The sequence below is a fragment of the Phyllopteryx taeniolatus genome, chromosome 11 (assembly GCF_024500385.1).
Source record: "Phyllopteryx taeniolatus isolate TA_2022b chromosome 11, UOR_Ptae_1.2, whole genome shotgun sequence".
Lineage (NCBI taxonomy): Eukaryota > Metazoa > Chordata > Actinopteri > Syngnathiformes > Syngnathidae > Phyllopteryx > Phyllopteryx taeniolatus.
Genome location: NC_084512.1, coordinates 15,091,209 through 15,110,209, shown reverse-complemented (window position 1 = coordinate 15,110,209; position 19,001 = coordinate 15,091,209). Strand labels below are relative to the sequence as shown.

Sequence of the window (19,001 nt, the reverse complement as noted above, 5' to 3'; positions counted from 1 at the left end):
TCTCCAAAGACGGACGAAAAACACAAAAACAAAGACAATACTAGAGAGCGCGTTACCGAGGCGACCACACTGGTAGGCGCCATCTTGCCATCTTGCAGAGGCGTGTCAACAAGGACAGCCCCACAACATCCAGAGCCTTTAGGAACTCCGGGCGAATCTTATCCACCCCAGGGGCCTTGCCACCGAGGAGCTTTTTAACTACGTCGGTGACCTCAAACCCAGAGATAGGAGAGCCCACACTCTGCTTCCTCAAGGGAAGGCGTGTCGCTGGAATTGTGGAGGTCTTCGAAGTATTCTCCCTACCGACTCACAACGTCCCGAGTCGAGGTCAGCAGCGTAAGGTAAGGTCTATTCAGGAGAGGGTCCGTCGGGAAGTCGAATCTCAGATTCAGGAGGAGCAGTGCGGTTTTTGTCCTGGCCGTGGAACAGTGGACCAGCTCTATACCCTCGGCAGGGTCCTCGAGGGTGCATGGGAGTTTGTCCAACGTGTTTTGTGGACTTGGAGAAGGCGTTCGACCGTGTCCCTCGGGGAGTCCTGTGGAGGGTGCTTGGGGAGTATGGGGTACCGAACCCCCTGATACGGGCTGTTCGGTCCCTGTACGACCGGAGTCAGAGTTTGGTCCGCATATCCGGCAGTAAGTCGGACTCGTTCCCGGTGAGGGTTGGACTCCGCCAAGGCTGCCCTTTGTCACCGATTCTATTCATAACTTTTATGGACAGAATTTCAAGGCGCAGCCGAGGCGTGGAGGGGGTCCGGTTTGGTGGCCTCAGTATTGCTACGTCCTTCGGCTGGCCTGGGAACGCCTCGGGATCCCCCCGGAAGAGCTGGATGAAGTGGCTGGGGAGAGGGAAGTCTGGGTGTCCTTACTAAAGCTACTGCCCCCGCGACCCGAGCCGGATAAGCGGTAGAAAATGGATGTTTGGATGGATTGGATACAACACACCAAATATGAAAGTGCACTTTTCATATGTATTGCCTTAGCATCAGTTACCTACAGTAAATGACACCCTATTTTCATACACCAAACCAATAAAGAAACCCTGTTAAACTGTATACTTTGGATTTAAACACTGCTGTGACCAGTTTATATGTACAGTGCATTGAAAGTCTCCGAACTTCTGTTCAAATGAGAGACCCAGATAAATCATTAAAAAAAAAAAAACATTTTCAACATTTCACTGTATCATTTATAACGTGGACAAGTCAACTGGATTTTTCTTTTTTTTTGGAGAGGGTAAGTCAAAATAAACAACTTAGATAATGTGGTCGCTTAAGCATCCACACCCTCTTAGAATAAGAGAGGTGGCAGTGCTAAGAATTAACCAGTCACATTCAAACTCATGTTAAATGAGAGTCAGCAAACAGTTGTCAACAATTAAAGTGCACCTGATTAACCCCAAATGAAGTTTAGCTCTTCTAGTAGGCTTTTTCTGCCATTTTTGGTCACACCTTATGGCACAAGCCATGGTCCGCAGAGCGCTTCCACAGCATTAGAGGGAGCTCATTGTTCAAAGGGAGGGTACAGAAGAATACCAAATCATTTAGAATACCTTTTCTTGCAAAGAAAAAAATCCAACCCTGGCTACATTTTGCAAAAACATACTTGAAATCTCAAATGATTTATCATGGTCTCACTTGTGAAAGAGGTGTGTAGACTTTTATATCCATTGTATTAGCATTGAGTATTCAGCTAAAGCGAGTACCTACAGTTTTGCGTGTCGGGGTGACTTGCACAGACTGATAAAACTCTGGCAGGACTCGCTTCTTCACTTTGCGCTTCCTGAGAATCGATGAGGAATCCGGCTCATTGCCAGGGACCTCGATTAAATTGGACTTTTCCTCCGTCACCCGAGCATGTGAGCTTCTCCTGGAGTGACGTGGACTGTGTCTGAAGCCCTGGGAAAAATAAGAAGACAATTACAATAACGCTTGGGTTACTTTAGCAATGTTGCATTTGGTTGACATGTACTGTAGGTGAAGAAGTGGTCGTAAAATAAAGGCCAAACAAAGACAGTTACATTAGTTTGAAAGATACACACACTCAGATTGGGAATCCCTCAACCACAGTATATTGCAGAGTTTTGTCTTTCCTGAAATTAATGAATGTCAAATGGAGATGTTTTAATAATGATTTTTTCATCTCATCATCTGTTATTATTTTCAGTTTCATATTGGTACTTCAAATCATAACACTAAAATAAATGTTAAATATTACTACTACTACGCCTAATATACTATTAGGAAATATTTTTTTCCTGTCATCATTTATTATTTTAAGTTTCGTATTGGTAATTGAAATCATGAAACTAAAATGAATGTAAAATACTACTACTATTACTACGACTACTACTAATAATAATAATAATTATAATAATTCACCAAATCTTCAAATATTACATATTTCCAATTCAGTGTTCTCTTACAAATGTATGTGAGGTTTGACTAATGTGCACCTTTATTTTATTCTGCCACAACTAAATAGCTGGGATAAGCTCCAGGTGATTGATACACACACACACACACACACCCCCACACACACACGTACTCATCCATTTTCAACACCGCTTATCCTGTTTAGGGTCGCAAGGCGCTGTAGCCTATCCCAGCTGACTTCGGGCGAAAGGCGGACTACATCCTGAACTGCTCTCTCTCTCTCTCTCTCTCTCTCTCTTCTATATATTCATCCATCCATCCATTTTCAACACCGTTTATCCTGGTTAGGGTCGCGGGACGCTGGAGCCTATCCCAGCTAACTTCGGGTGAAAGGCGGACTACACCCTGAACTGGTCTCTAACTCTCTCACTCTCTCATATATATTCATTCATTCATCTTCCATTGTACCCCACCTCCTGCCCGATGAAAGCTGGGATAGGCTGCTGCACGCCCGCGACCCTAGTGAGAAGCAGCTCAGAAAATGGATGGAAGGATATATATAGACAGACACACACACACACACACAACCTATCCTTAACTACATATATTTGACAAAGGTTTCACCAATTTTGAGTTGGTTCCTCGTTTTATTTTGAAAAACAAAGTCCCTTAACCGGAAGTAGTAAAATCGAGTGTACTTGACTCATCATAACGAAAAAGAAAAGCGTACAGTAATTATAAAAAAATATATGTCCGTAGTGCTTCTCAATTAGACCAAATATCATATTATCTACTCTGTATATCGTTGAGGAAACAGTTGTATACGAGTGTTAAACCTGTTTGAAACGAAACTGCCAAATCACCCACATTATTGATGACACATGCGCATTGCGCACTTGCTTGTCCATAAATAGCAATGCGGTCTTTCAATAAAGTAAAATTAATGTTTTAGCCATAATGAGTTTCATATTTTTTAGGAATAATTTAAAAAATAACAGTCTGCGTTAAGTAACAATTTCTCATAATTATACTAATCGATGATGCTGTTGATGACAATCACGATGACGTATCAAACTTATAATGACAAAAGTTCATCCTACCTCTGATCGAAAATGATGCGTTCGGAGGCCCACTACGGAATAGATAAGACAAGTTAGCCTTTCATTAAATTCAACATGCATCGTACAAACGTAGATTAAACGTCTCATATGAAAGGACCTGCATGCCTGACATCTTATTTGCGCACATGAACGCCTCAGTGGTTGCTCGTATCTCCAAATAGCTTCTTATTATTGTATGGAGCAGCCATGACAACATGAGGACATGAACAATTCTCCGGCACTCACCGCGGCTCTTGGAGCGCCCTGACAGCACTGATTTGATGGGCTGCTTCCCCCGAGCGACGTTGCGTTGCCAGCTGCAAAAAAACAAGATAGTGGCAACCGTCCCGAGCAAAAGCAACAACAACAGCAGCGCGCACTGAAGACTGAGCGGCCTGAGGAGGACCAGAAACACGGCAGCGATCATCATCAAGCTGAGATGAGGCTGCCGAAAGCCGCTAGACTCACACCTCCTCCTCCTCCTCCTCTTCCTCCTCCGCCTCCTTGACCTCCCCCAAGCCCAGAAGAGAGGAGACGCACTGGGCCTCGCCAATCATTGCCCCGCATGGGCCACTCTTGGAGCACAAATAAGATCCACAGCCGTGGCTAGTGAGACCGTTATGTTGTGAGTGAGTCAGCAGCAAGTCTCACTTATTTATTTATTTCTCACAGGCTGCAGGGAGAGAGTCAGCATATATTCATCCAAGCCCTTGCAGTAATCTGCAGAGATTCCCAAAAAGGATCAAGTTTTGGGAACTCTCTAGAAAGGCAGAGTGGTTTATATAATCATAGGTTGACGTGTTTTTCCCCCCACCAAGTCTTTTGCACTATACAGGAGGATCCTTTTCTATGTTTTTAAATTGCTGGTTTGGATCAGGATGGAGGTATTATTGCACACACTTTCAGGATCAAGCAAAAACACTCCCATCACATGCCAGACTGATGCAACAAGGATTATGTAATTTTGGAGCTATAGGGGTGGGGGAACAAATGATTATTAAGAGCATTTGTAGGTTAAACATGGTACGGTTTATACAGTCCCTTAGAGGTTTTATGTATTTAAAATAGCATGTACATCAAATGCTCATACGTGGTCCATAAATATTGGAACATGGACACAATTCTCATCGTTTTGGCTCTAAACACCACCGCGATGGATTTGAATTTAGACAAGATGTGCTTTAAATGTAGACTTTCAGCTTTGATTTGAGGGTATTTACATCCAAATCAGGTGAATGGTGTAGGAATTACAACAGTTTGTATTCATGCCTCCCACTTTTTAAGGGACCAAAAGTAATGGTACAAATGAACAAGCATAAATCCAACTTTCAGTTTTTAATATACTTGGTTGTAACTCATTCGCAGTCAATTACAGCCTGGAGTCTGGAACAAGCATGCATGTATAAGCTGTTGGACTTCCTACTCCGTTCAACCGATTTACCCTCAAATTAAAGCTGAAAGTCTGCAGTTAAAGCACCACTTATTCGTTTCATTTCAAATCCATTGTGGTGGTGTTTAGAGCCAAAAACATATTTATAGACCTGACTGGTACCGTTGGCCATATGTGGCCCATGGTCTGTCGGTTGCCCACCCTTGCTTACAGCATAAATCCGTGCCGATCCAATCTGACGTTGGACAGGCGAGGTACAACCTGCACTGGTCGGCAGTCAACGGCAGGGCACTTATGACCAACCATTGAAACAACTAACATTAACACTTATGGACAATTGGTCTCCAATGAATCTAACATACATGTTTTGGAATGTGGGAAGAAGCCAGAGCACCCATAAAAAAAACAAAAACAAAAACATGCAAGCACGGAAAGAACATGCAAGGTTCAAACACAGAGTGGTTAGGCAGACGTGCTAACCACCGTGCTGCCCTTGGTTCATGCAATCAAAGTCAAATATTGTGGGGGTCGGACATTGGAAGTATTGCAACAAAGCCCCTACAAACTTGATTTTATAAATGTACACTGCATCTTCATATGCAAGTTGGGAATATTGTCAATGTTTTTATTGATGATACAAAAGAAATATTTTATTGACGATACAACACATTGATGCCAATTTAATATGGGCATTTTTTTTCAAAACTTGATGACTGTTTTGGTGCACAAGATGTAATTATGCAAACGCATTAACGTCAATTTAAAGGTTGGATGTAAATTTGTATGGCAAACGTTCAGTGCAAGCCAAGTCTTTTACCAATTTCTCACAATTGGACATACCATATAATTTCTAATGTATTACTCTAAATACTGTATCAGTCAACAGCTACCACAAGGTACAAATGCACAATCAAATCACATCAAATGTAAGTTTTGTGATAATTATCCATCTATAATAACTTTTGTGTTGAATTGCTAGATCATATATCATATACAGTGGGTGCGGAAAGTATTCAGACCCCCTTAAATTTTCACTCTTTTTTATATTGCAGCCATTTGCTAAAATCATTTAAGTTCATTTTTTCCACATTAATGTACACACAGCACCCCATATTGACAGGGGGAAAAAACGGAATTGTTGGAATTTTTGCAATTTATTAAAAAAGAGAAACTGAAATATCACACAGCCATAAGTATTCAGACCCTTTGCTGAGTATTTAGTAGAAGCACCTTTTGAGCTCATACAGCCATGAGTCTTTTTGGGAATGATCACACCTGGATTTGGGTATCATCTGCCATTCCTCCTTGCAGATCCTCTCCAGTTCTGTCAGGTTGGATGGTGAAAGTTGGTGGGCAGCCATTATCAGGTTCCAGAGATGCTTAATTGGGTTCAAGTCAGGGCTCTGTCTGGGCCATTCAAAAACAGTCACAGAGTTGTTCTGAAGCCACTCCTCAGATAATGGATGGATGGATTAAATACTGAAAAATACAGCAAGATGTTAGATGAGCTGATAGGCTTAATCGACATTGTATCATCTCCTCTAGTAGTGGCATGGGAGAAAATTAAATAATAATAAATAAAAAAAGTTACGCACTCCAGCTTTAATTGCTCCTGTGAGTCTCTAATGGACGTGGGGGCTTAGCAGGTGCTTTGTTGGGCAGGCTCCGAAGTTTATAGTTTTCAATAGTACATGATACAAAACAAGCGGCACGGTGGCCGACTGGTTAGAGCGTCAGCCTCACAGTTCTGAGGACCCGGGTTCCATCCCCGGTCCCACCTGTGTAGAGTTTGCATGTTCTCCCCGTGCCTGCGTGGATTTTCTCCGGGCACTCCGGTTTCCTCCCACATCCCAAAAACATGCATTAATTGGAGACTCTAAATTGCCCGTAGGTGTGACTGTGAGTGCGAATGGGTGTTTGTTTGTATGTGCCCTGCGATTGGCTGGCAACCAGTTCAGGGTGTACCCCGCCTCCTGCCCGATGACAGCTGGGATAGGCTCCAGCACGCCCGCGACCCTAGTGAGGAGAAGCGGCTCAGAAAATGGATGGATGATACAAAACAATGGAAGCCCCGCAATTTCTCATATACAAGTACACCATACCTTAATAAAGCTCACTTTGCAACAATATCAATCTATAACCCACACGTCGTCATTGGTGGTTGACTACTGCGGTCCTAAATCATAATTATGAGATAGTATCTCATTATTCTTAGATATGATCTAGTGAAGACTTAATATCTCCTAATTACGACGGAACTTTTTTTATGTCACTTTTTTTCCTTTTACTTTTCTTTCAACTGGCGGAAACTATCAGCATACAAAACACTGACTAAAAATGTGTACGTACTTGCATTGATTCATATCCCCCACACGGGCGCGCTCTGCGAGTGACACAGCTAATGCAAGGTCTTCTCATATCCATTCATCCATCCACTGTATACACAAATTATCCCAATAAACTAATATATTTGAATTAAATATATACATGATAAGTCTCACATTAACGCCAAAGAGCACTGTTCTGTTTTATGTTAGATTCTTAAACAGCTACAAGCACCGCCCTCGTGGGACAAGCCGCGAGAGAAAATGAGTGCTGCTGCTTAAACGGTCACTATGACGTTTCTCGCAGAGTTTGGCAATGGTGTCCTGCTAGCCAACGAGACCATACAGTGGGGATCAAATAAGTAAAAGAAATACATAAAAAATCGGAGTACAAACTAAAAGGTAATGGTGATGATTAATCTTGTTTGTAGTTTGTTTACGTCATGTGGGTTTCAATCGTAAACCTGAGCTCCTCGGTGCACCTTTCGATCGATTCCAACATTTGGCTTGCTTCGATAAGAAGACAGTTCCCTGTGCTAGTTATAAAGCTTCACAGTGACGTCAAGAAAGATAAATGCGAATTACGTCAACGCAGTGCTTGGGCGACATAAATATCGGAATTTAGATTTGCACTTCATGGCGCTTTTTCGTCTTCTTCGACCATCTACTTAGCATTGTTGATTTACGTATGAACTTGTTGCTGCCTTTAGAGTATTTTTAGTGTGACTGCAACAACAAAGGACTTCGAACTGCAGGATCCTTGAAGTCGCATACCGTTAGCAAACGCCAGAGAGGGTGTTAACACTGTTGAATTTACGCCACTTGTCCACTGCATTCTCGGGCGCCCGTCATCAAAAGTATTCCATGTCTATGTTTGCCCCTTTTCAGAAGCTTCTGCATTGAAATCTTAAACAGGATCTGTACTAAATGGATTTTTAAGATAGGCTAAAACGACAGCTGTAGCTAACGTATAATGTTGCTAAATCCCATGCTCGCGTTGTGACCAAACAATAATAATGAATACTTATGTTCAGTTTAATTAGCTAGAAAAAACAATTGGAGATTAGTGTGCTCATTTCAGCGCACACAATGGATCAATCATGCTAGATTTGAATTCAAGTCTTTGATATGTCACAGGACTAAAACTGCTAGTTCTTACGTGTTGTTTTTTTTCTAGCTACATGTCTTCTCCAAATCAAGCAGAAGAGGATGGGTTGGATGAAGTGGAGTTTGTATCTGTAAGTCAAACATTATCTTACCAGTTAAAACCATATCAAAGTATAAAATATGACTATTTGTATAGTCATCGACTGTTGCGCTCAGCCACACAGCATGTTAAAATTGACTATATATTTTTGCATTCATTCAGTACTTTAGAAGGTGGACAATGTATATATTTTTGCATTCATTCAGTACTTCAGAAGGTGATAATCTGACGATGAGATGTTGTCGGGTACTTTCCACAGGAGGGCCAACTCAGACCAATGCTGGAGTGTGTTGATCTGCTGAGCGATAGCGACGAAGAGGGCTGTTCGTTCTCGGTGAGGGGCCAAACCAAATACACATCAGAATTAGGTGGTAAAGAAGTAGAATTTCATTGATTTCTTGCCGTGGCCTGTACTCTCCTGAAGATCGAAGATAAAATTGACCGTCAAAAGGCGCATGTTGCATCTACTCTGGATAGACTGGCGCAGCAGGTGGCTCTGGAGAAGCAGGAAAGAGCAGACAAATGTAGAGCCTTCAAGGTAGGAAAACGTTGATTCAATTTGATCGGCCGTGGGGTGGGTATACTTACTGCCTCCCGGCTCTGCACCTGTACATTGGGGTTCACCCCGGTGGACGAGAGGGTAGTCTCTCTCTGCCTTTGGGTGGGGGGATGGGTCCTGACTGTTGTTTGTGCCTATGCACCAAACAGCAGTTCAGAGTACCCACCCCTTTTGGAGTCCTTGGAGAGGGCGATGGAGAGCGCCCCGCTGGGAACAGTAGGTAGAGCAGGTCGGTCACTGGTTCGAATCCCGGCTACGACTGTCCGTCCACATGTCAAAGTGTCTTTGGGCAAGACACTGAACCCTAATTTGCTCCAAGTGGCCCTGCCAGCGCCTTGCTTGGTAGCAGCCGCCCATTGGTGTATGAATGTGTGTGCGAGTAGGTGAATGTGAGGCTTTGTAAAGCGCTTTGGGTACTATGATGGTGTAGACAAAAGTGCTGTATAAGTGCAGTCCGTTTACCATCGTTCTGCTGGGGGACTTCAATGCTCACGTGAGCAATAACAGTGAGACCTGGAAGGGCGTGATTGGGAGTAACGGTCCCCCCGATCAGAACCCAAGCAGTGTTCTGTTATTGGACTTCCCTTCACGGATTGTCCATAACGAACAAAATGTTCAAGCACAAGGGGGTCCATATGTGCACTTGGCACCAGGACACCCTAGGCCGGACTTCGATGATCGACTTTGTAGTCATGTCATCGGACTTGCAGCCGCATGCCTTGGTCACTCGGATGAAGAGAGGCGCGGAGCTGTCAACTGATCATCACCTGGTGGTGTGTTGGCTCCGATGGTGGGGTAAGATGCTGGTCCGACCTGGCAGCCCCAAACGTATTGAGGGGTCTGCTGGGAACGTCTAGCAGAATCCACTGTCAGGAGATTGAGGCGGCTGACCGGAGCTGTGGGCGTAAGGTGGTCGGTGCCTGTCGTGGCGGCAACCCCTGAACCTGTTGGTGCACAGCCAAGGTTGCCCTTTGTCACCGATTCTGTTCATAACGTTTTTCGACAGAATTTCTAGGCGCAGCTGAGGCGTAGAGGGGGTCCGGTTTGGTGGCTTCAGTATCGCATCTCTGCTTTTTGCAGATGATGTGGTTCTGTTAGCTTCTTGAAGCCGTGATCGCCCAACTGTCGCTGGAGCGGTTCGCAGCCGAGTGTGAAGCGGTTGGGATGAAAATCAGCACCTCCAAATCTGAGACTGTGGTCCTCAGTCAGGAAAGGGTGGTGTGCCCTTTCCCGGGCGAGGATGAGATCCTGTCCCAAATGGAGGAGTGCAAGTATCTTGGGGTCTTGTTCACAAGTAAGGGTAGAATGGAACGGGAGATTGACAGGCGGATCGGTGCAGCGTCTGCAGTGATGCAGACTTTGTATCGTTCCGTTTTGGTCAAGAAGGAGCTAAGCCGAAAGGCGAAGCTCTCAATTTATCGGCTACTTTTGTACTCTCACCTATGGTCACGAGCTGTGGGTTGTGACCGAAAGAACAAGATCCCTGATACTAGCGGCCGAAATTAGTTTCCTCCGCAGGGTGTCCGGGCTCTCCCTGAGAGAGAGGGTGAGAAGCTTGGTCATCTGGGAAGAGCTCAGAGTAGAGCTGCTGCTCCTCCGCATTGAGAGGAGCCAGATGTGGTAGCTCGGGCATCTGATTAGGGTGCCTCCTGGACGCCTCCCCAGTTAGGCGTTCCGGGCACGTTCCATCGAGAGGAGGCCCCGGGGACAACCCAGCACACGCTGGAGAGACTATGTCTCCTGGCTGGCCTGGGAACACCTCGGGGTCAGGGTTAGGGTTAGAGCTCGGAAGAGCCGAATCAAGTATCTGGGGAGAGGGAAGTCTAGGCTTCCCTGCTAAAGCAACTGCCCCTGCGACCTGACCTCGGATAAGCGGAAGAAAATGGATGGTTGGATAGATTTCACAATACTGCACAAACGGAAACAATTCATTGAGAAACAGTGCCACCATGTGGACGTTATAGTCAAGTCAAGTTTGTTTCTATTGCCCTTAATCACAGTCTCAGGGTTTCCTCTACAGGCAAAAACACCATTATGTTCATAATCAGGATAATTTAATATTTTGGTTTCCACATATATCTTCCTGTCTTCCCTTGTGTTTGAATATGTCTCCACATGTTCTATTATTACTGTTTTATTCAGGAGAAACAAATTCAACAGAGAGTTCATGGACAGCAGGAGATTGCGTTTAGTTCAACAAATGGAGTGAATCGAGAGGCAAAGCGCTGTGTGGATATGTGGCTTAAGATGCCCGGTATGTTTTTCATCTGAATAAAAAAAGAAATGAATCTTTCTGTACTATATTGCACACTGTAAAGTTACGAGCAAACTCAAAAGTAAAGTTGCACAATTTGCTGAGATTTTTGTGGCCATAGTTTGCAGTTAATTTACTTTATGACGATTTTATGCTGTACTGTACTGATTTTATACAGTTTTTTTTATTTAATTGTATTTATATATATATATATATATATAAAAGATACCTGCACTCCTCCATTTTTTTTTTTTAGGTCTCCGGCCTGGAGCGATCAGTTCTGGTTCTATAAGACGACGCAGGCCTGTTTTCCCCATGAACCCTTCGACTAAACATACATGTCCAGTAATTAACTGCGGTCGTGTTTACGACAATGTGTCTCTCCTTGATGGTCATCTAAAAAGGTTGTTCTAGTGCTGTTTTTTTTTTCTGGTCTGCATTTATGTACAAATTTAGGTATTTTGGTCTCAATGTTGTGTCTTTTTTGTAGGTTTGACCACTCACCTTGTGATCCAACCATCAGTCTTAAAGGAAGTTCCACTATGTTATTTGCATGTGTGGCCTGTTGTCGTCATTTTCAGACCAAAGAAGAGTGGCGGACACATCTTAAATCTAAGGTTTCTCCACTTCAGCAACTCATGAAAGCCTCCTATGTTGAACCCTATTAATGAAACCAATGTATTCATTTCTTAGGTGTCCTCATCTCATCCCGAGGGTCACTGCATGTCTCAGAGCTACCAGCGCATTGTGTGCTTCGCCTGTCCTGCCTGCTACCTCCTCTTCAACCTGAGGGACGAGTGTCGACAGCACATGGTGGCAAAAAAACACTTAACTGAGTCCCTCACAATGAGTGGTGAGACTTCTTCATACAAGTCTTCACCTGAACCTCTGCACTAATATGATCAAGCATCTTCTGTCCTCAAAGTAGCTGAATATATTTTGTCAATCAGGTTGTAGATGAGGTGTCTTGCCAGGGAGAACTTTATTTTTTTTTAACTTCTGTTTCGTAAAGATACAAAAAAAGAAGCAGCGCCAGTTCCAGTTCCACAGCACGTTAAGAATCACCTCATCGCCTTGTGCAAGGACACCCCGTTCACAGTCCGATGCTCTATTTGTCAAAAAGTGCTGACTTCGCATCAGGCAGCTCAAGCTCACTTTAAGTATGTTCCAATTTCTGCCATATATGTTTGTTTTATTAAAAGTTGTTAATACTCTTGATTATGAAAATGCTTGACATGTGAACATGTTTTTTAAGAAAAGATCTGACTGAATAATGATGATGATACTACTAGTAATAATAATAATAGCAATAAAACATGATTAATTTGTAAATTTTCATTTCAAGATCAACAATAGCTTTATATCTCCACTGGTGTGAAATTGATATGAGTATGAATCTTGATTTTCTTTTCCACTTTTCAAGTTGCTGTGTGTTTTCCCGTATCTTATTTTGCTATACTGTATTTCTTTCGCCAGTGTGAACTGCAGACATGGCTGTGCAGTGGCCAATGCTGAAGATACAGTGGTGCAAGTAGTGAAACAGCTACAAGTGCGAGGCCAATGCTCCCTCTGCTGTTTAATCTTCTTGAGCCAAGCGGAAGTGGAACGTCACAGAGAAGCCACCAAACATGAAGTGGAGGTCAACAGGACGATGGAGCGAGCTCTACTTCAGTACGGAAGGTTTAATGAAAAAAAACACGGCTATAGGGCTAATCATGAGGAGAAAAACACCGGAACACCAATTCATAGAAGAATTACGACCAAGAGAGAGTATGAAAAGATATCAGTCAAACGACAAAAATTAAGTAGCTGTACAACTGCATGGTTCTGCGAATGTGGTCTGAGGTTCTCGGAGGAAACCTTGGCCAGTAGTCACCTCTTAGCTGTGAACCAAATCTTCTACCAATGCGGCGTTTGCGGCAAACACATGGGAGAATCTTCCATCACACGCTTGCACATGAGCCGCTTTCACGGGGGCGCACATCTCTCTAACTTCTTTTTCTACTGCCATAAGTGCAAAGTGGAAATGCCTCGCTTGGAAGATATCATGTCACACGTGTCGGAAGCACACACCGGGCACACCTTCTTCACTGAACAGAAAGTGTCTGAGGATGTCAAGCCATCGACGAGTAACGACATTAAAACGGACCTGTTCTCCTTCTCTAAGTCCACAATTAAGCCCATCACAGAGGAGGCGGCATCCTCTTCTAGAGCGTCGCCGACTTGGATGTGCAGGATGTGTGAAGATGTGTTCGACTCTGAGACCGCCGTCCGCAAGCACTGCGGCAACCTTAGCAGCCACAGCTTTCAGAGGTTCGTCTGCGGCCACTGTCCGCAGAAGTTCTTCAAGGAGTCCACCGTGCGGCGGCATTGCGCCAACGAGCATGACGGGCAAATGAAGAGTGCCTACTTCTGCGGCCTTTGCGACAGCATGCAGTTTGACTCTGAAGGAGAGTTCCTGCAGCACTACGAAAGCCTGCACAGTAAAGACTACTACTGTATAGACAACAACGATCTTATTCAGCCCACTGAGAGCATCTCACCTACGGAGTCATGTCCCTGCATGAGCTCAGAGAAGAACAGAGACGAAATTAAAGCCGCCTACACGCGGTGCATGAAGGCACTGGCCTCTGAAGGTCTCTGTCAGTATGTGTGTGCTCCTTGCGCAATAAGCGTGCCCTCCTACGCTCAGATCAAGACTCATGTCCACACCACACATGCTGCCTTCAACCTGGATGAGAACTTTGAAGTACAATGCCAAACCTGCAAGGTACGCTTTGGGGATGTTCCGAAGTTCCATAATCACCATCATTCTCAGCACTGTGCATTAGAGCCATGCGTGAGCTCCAGGACCTGTGGGAAAGAAGTAACAAAACAACCTCAAACACTGAATGATGTGGAGGTCAAAGCACAGCTAAATGGTATATCACTTTTACTTCTTTCACCTTTTTCTTTATTCATTTAACTTTTCACAACAGTGAACCCAGGCTTTTTGCGAGGGATTAGGACTGAGCCCTGTTGTGAATTACCAACATCCTCGCATAATTGATGCCACCCATGGCCTGTGCTGAAAAAACAGTGATGTAAACTTTCAGGTAATAATGGAGCATAGGTTTCAAAAGAAAATCTGCATATGTGAATTTGCAAATGCTGCACCGTAAATGTGAGTTTTACTGTGCTTACAAGAAATCGCTCAGTTAAATTGAGCTAGATGTTATCTTTAATGGAATGGGACAACATCTCTGAATGATCTGAACCCTCCTCCTCCTTTCCTACTGTTGTATGGGGCAGAATAAGGCAAGGCAAATTTATATCGCACATTTCAGACACAAGCGAACTCAATGTGCTTTACATAATTAAAACAGAGCAAAAAGAGTTATGAAAAACAAAAGTGCAGAAATGTAAAAGACAGCTTAAAAGCATTTTAAAACAGACTAAAATTACTAAAAATGTATAGTGCAAGAAAGAATAATTAAAAAAATGAAAATGCTCAATCCTAATCATGAGGGGGGGGAAATAATCATTTTTAACCTGGATTTAAAAATATTGACGCTTTGGGATGACTTCTGTTGGAAACTTATTAAATTTGCCTGCACAAAAGCTAAATGTTGCTTCACCATGTTTGCTTTGGACTCTGTGCTCCACTATTTGACCTGAGTCTGTAGATCTCAGAGCCCTACTGGGTTTATATTCTATTAGCATTTATTTCATGTATTCAGGACCTAAACCATTTAGTGATTTATAGACCAGTAGCAGAACTTTAAAGTCTGTTCAAAAGCTGACTGGGGACCAGTGTAGACTCTTTAGAATTAGTGTAATATGTTCTGATCAGAACCCGAGCTGGAGCTGTTTATTGCTCTTTTGGGCGAGTCTAGTCAGAAGCTCGTTACAATAGTCACATCTATAAAAGCCTGGATTAGATTCTCCTGGTCTGCTCGGAATATGCAACCTTTTACTCTGGATATGTTCTTCAGCTGTTAGAATGCTGTTTTAGTGATCTGATATGACTGATGAAAGTCAGATCGGCTCTTATCATTCCACCAAGGTTTCTTCAGTCATGGTCTTTAATTGGTGAGTTGTGCCATAGTGCGGTAGTTGAACTTCACAAAGATTGCATCATATTGTTTTTTAGACCGGAAACTGAATCAATAGTGCCTCTGCTGGTTGCAGTCAAGTTGTGCACTGCCTTGCTTCAAGACTCGATTCATCAACTAACATTATTATTCTTCATGAACAATTAATCAATTGTATCTATGCCTTGCACTCAGTTAATGTAAAGTAAGTGAAAATTCAACTTTTTTTCCCCCAGCAGGCACACTGCAAAGTGTTGTGTTTAAAGTGGAGCTGGCTGAGACAGATGTCAATCAAAGGGAGCAACAAACTCAACATTGCTCTGGGTCACCAGGTAAACACAGTTATATTGCATTCCAATATGGCTTTCCCTAAAGCGGGGTACACGCATTACGATTTTTAACATATTCACCAATGTTTAAATTGGGATGAGAAAAGTAATGGCAAGTTTGTTCTTAATGGCCGAAATCATTATTGACCACACACAAAAATTTTGACACATAATATTTGTTTATTGGCCCCAACTGATTTCCAGGGAGGGAAAATCACTGAACACCCCAACACCAACCCAAACACACACACACCACAGGTTTTTTTGCTCAGGAAAATCTTAAGAGACTTCTGAGAATCGGGCCTTTGCTGACTTTTGATCGCAAGGAAAGGAAAATGTTTATTTTTTTGCCTGATTGTTGACCTTAGAAAATGCATAGAGACGTTTACTGTATTCTATTGTCTTCCACTACAGATGAAACTGATGAAGATGTAAAAAAAGCAATGGCTTTGAATGCAGAAGACAGAGAGTCAGCAGGTATGTGATTGAGGCCAGGGAGGAGATCTATGCAGTATGTTAGATGTTTGTTATTAACTTGACTACTAATGCTTCCTTTTACAGAGTTCGAAGAGGCTCTTCAAAGAAGCCTTTTGGACTTCTGAGAAGAAGCTTTTTGCACATTGTTCATGAATAACAAAAGGTTTTGCACTTTATTTGTTATTTCAACCCTGGAAACAATACATCACTGGTGTCACTTCTGGTTGGAATATATTTAAAGGGTTGTTTGTGCTATAAAGGGGTCAACACGTGGTTTTTGATGGCAACATTGACACTGCAAGAGTTCCCACATAGCCACACACTGTTCCACACCTGTTTTTATTTCAACACACGAAAGCCAATCTGTTTCACGCACACTCAAGGAAAAGTGCACCCCAAGGAGTGATTCTGGAGAAGCAGTAGTAACAATGGAGTCTTGTTTAATTGTGAATGGAACTGTTAAACACCTTCATTAAATGAAAATAAAAGAAAGTAATGAGATCCATTGGATATCTGGTGGTAATCATGCATGATACACCAACATGTTAAAGTGAAAGTCCTGTGTAGTTATAGCTGCTTTACATTATTTTTTAGAAGCTTCAGCAATTAGAGCAGATGTCAATATTCCAGATGCCAGCTGCTGGGCTCCTCTGACATGCCTGTCATCCAATTTTTATACATTGCACACTCATCGACTATCTGACATTGTTTTTAATGCACCCCATACATACATGAAGGTCATTTCACCCCCACCAGCCGCCTCTGTAATGCCACACTGCTTCAACTATGCCACACTGAGAGCCACACATACACGGTGCAGAGATAATAATGGCTGGTCGGGGATTTGGGACTATTATTTCAAAAGAAGTAATATGGGTAAGAATGATCTGGACTTCATTATCCCTTCTTTTGGTGTCCCAGATCAAATAAGTCAAATAGCTTTTGTCTTAGTTTTTCAAAGAACTTTCAGACAGGCTCAATCTGATTTGGATAACACAAGATCAGGATTACAGAATCCAAATTGGAAGTCTCTGGATAGACTGCCAGGATTTACTTGTACTTGTACCTGTTTAATTTTTATTCTGCCAGTCAAGTTGCAGTCAGCACGATATGTTCTTAGTTACTTTGAGAAAATGTACTTGTGAGTTTCCTAAAAGAAGAATTCAAAGTTTCTTCAATTAAAGTGTCAGGTGATGTCAAGTTAATCTTACATAGGTTTATACAGTTATTGACCAAAATAATGCTTTACATTGCCCAGTGTTTCTCAAACTTGTTAACACCAAGTACCATTTAAAAATTAATTAGCACTCCAAGTACCACCTTAATGACTGTTTAAATACACTAGTGTAGTAGGCATAAGTGTTCATGAAAAATGAGGCAGGTTTTATTATTCCTAAAAAAAAAAAAAATAATTATTGTGAGCCACTTGTATGTAATTACAACAAAATATAGGAAAATCCAAAACAGTACTTAATGATTAAATTATAATGTATTGCACATAAAATACTAAGTAAATGTTTAAAAACAGGCAGTTTAAAAAAATAAAAATAATTCAAATGTATGTGTGCCCTGCGATTGGCTGGCGACCACTTCAGGGTGTACCCCACCTCGTCCAGAGTCAGCTGAAATAGGCGCCAGCGCACCCGTGACACTTGTGAGGATAAGCGGTACGGAAAATGGATGGATGAACTTGTAGGTTAAATCCAACTGAGCTGTACTTAGGTAGTGATTCTTTCATGTACTACTAGAGAGAACCAGTGTGCCAGTAATGGTACTCGTACCACAGTTTGAGAATCGATAATGTAGCCTACTGTCTATGATGGAGATGTTTAACGTTACCTGAAAAATAATATTTAGTGAAATATTTTTGGTTTAATTTTCATCCATCCTTTCCCAATACCGCTTATCCTGTTCAGGGCCGCGGGGTGCTAAAACTTAACCCAGCTGACTTCGGGCGAAAGGCGGACTACGCCCCGAACTGATCGCCAGTCAGTCGCAAGGCACATTACGACAGGGACAACCACTCACATTCACACCATCACCGAGTGGGAACTGAATCCACGCTACCTGCACCGAAGGTGGGCGAATGGACCACTTCACCATCAGTGATCTTGCACGGCAGCTCTTATGATGGTTACTAATGTAGATTTTGTACTGCCAGGTTTTCATGTGTTCTGTTATCCAGGAAAAAGAAAAGAATTTCAACAATGGCTGTTAAATGCGACAAAATGAAGACAATCTGCTTTTAGCACCAAACCTTGAAAACAGGTTAGCGGACTACCTGTGTATGCTGCCACAACTAGCATAAGTATGGGCTTGACATGATGGTTTGAACCCGAACTTAATTATATATATAGACTGGTGTCTTCAGACAAAAGTTAAATACATGTATATCATTTATTTATACAAATGTGATATGGTAAATGTAAACATGAACGACGCCTAAACATCAGATATTGTCCTCTTTGGTAGCTCTTGAATACATCATGTTTAGAACAAAGGACAGTGGAAACATTTAACAGCTTGAATACATCTTCTATAAAAGAAAAGACAGCGAAGACATTTAATATTTCCACAGTTACTTTGTCTCGGTCTCCTACCATAGGGCTCCGCCAGTCATCAGCATCGGAAGGAAGTGCATTGACCTGTTTTGCCGAATACGGAAGTTTCGACTCAATACAATACAAGTTCACGGAACAGATACTGGAATTTAGGGTGTAAATGCAGGCCAGAGCTTCTACCTAACGTCACTGATCTATTACATTACAATTAGTTATCATTAGAAGTAGTAGTAGCTAAAATACTAAAAACAATACTACAATAAGACTGAAATGTTTTCTGCGACTCCTGTGGTTCCCCGGAACCCGGTTTGTTCATCGTCTATTCGGGACTCTTCGGGAAACTTCGGTCGACC

General features: G+C 42.6%; 2 protein-coding genes and 1 long non-coding RNA gene across 28 annotated transcripts in view; 1 reads left to right on the top strand and 2 right to left on the bottom strand.

Annotated features, from left to right (window-relative positions):
- The window catches only part of dst (dystonin), a 138,307-nt gene extending 129,570 nt beyond the window's left edge, over positions 1-8,737 (bottom strand). For 6 of the 24 annotated variants that reach the window (XM_061789416.1, XM_061789432.1, XM_061789434.1 and 3 more), the window contains exons 1-3: positions 3,721-3,927; positions 3,475-3,506; positions 1,709-1,897 (exon numbers count right to left, since the gene is read on the bottom strand). In XM_061789416.1, coding sequence (XP_061645400.1) covers positions 1,709-1,897; positions 3,475-3,506; positions 3,721-3,904 — 405 coding nt within the window. In that variant the 5' untranslated portion in view covers positions 3,905-3,927. Of the gene's footprint in view, positions 1-1,708; positions 1,898-3,474; positions 3,507-3,720; positions 3,930-8,604 lie in introns of those variants that run through there. The other 18 variants (XM_061789417.1, XM_061789421.1, XM_061789424.1 and 15 more) reach the window with 7 other exon arrangements.
- znf451 (zinc finger protein 451) lies at positions 7,432-16,588 on the top strand. Of its 3 annotated transcripts, none has more exons than XM_061789451.1 (13): positions 7,432-7,590; positions 8,366-8,426; positions 8,655-8,729; positions 8,820-8,933; positions 11,097-11,208; positions 11,465-11,612; positions 11,699-11,825; positions 11,902-12,061; positions 12,221-12,368; positions 12,685-14,129; positions 15,521-15,613; positions 16,025-16,087; positions 16,172-16,588. In XM_061789451.1, the coding sequence occupies exons 2-13, from the start codon at positions 8,370-8,372 to the stop codon at positions 16,210-16,212; spliced, it is 2,583 nt and encodes an 860-aa protein (XP_061645435.1). In that variant the 5' UTR covers positions 7,432-7,590; positions 8,366-8,369; the 3' UTR covers positions 16,213-16,588. The 3 variants fall into 3 exon arrangements, with proteins under 3 accessions (XP_061645435.1, XP_061645433.1, XP_061645434.1); XM_061789449.1 differs by having other exon boundaries at positions 7,433-7,590; positions 15,518-15,613; XM_061789450.1 differs by lacking the exon at positions 7,432-7,590 and adding an exon at positions 7,661-8,045 and having other exon boundaries at positions 15,518-15,613.
- Positions 8,752-18,883, bottom strand: LOC133485557 (uncharacterized). Its single transcript, XR_009790719.1, has 5 exons — positions 18,688-18,883; positions 18,155-18,261; positions 13,972-14,061; positions 8,984-9,161; positions 8,752-8,891 (listed from the first exon to the last, which is right to left on the bottom strand). It is a non-coding gene; the product is annotated as an uncharacterized LOC133485557 (long non-coding RNA).
- Positions 18,884-19,001: the final 118 nt, after the last annotated feature.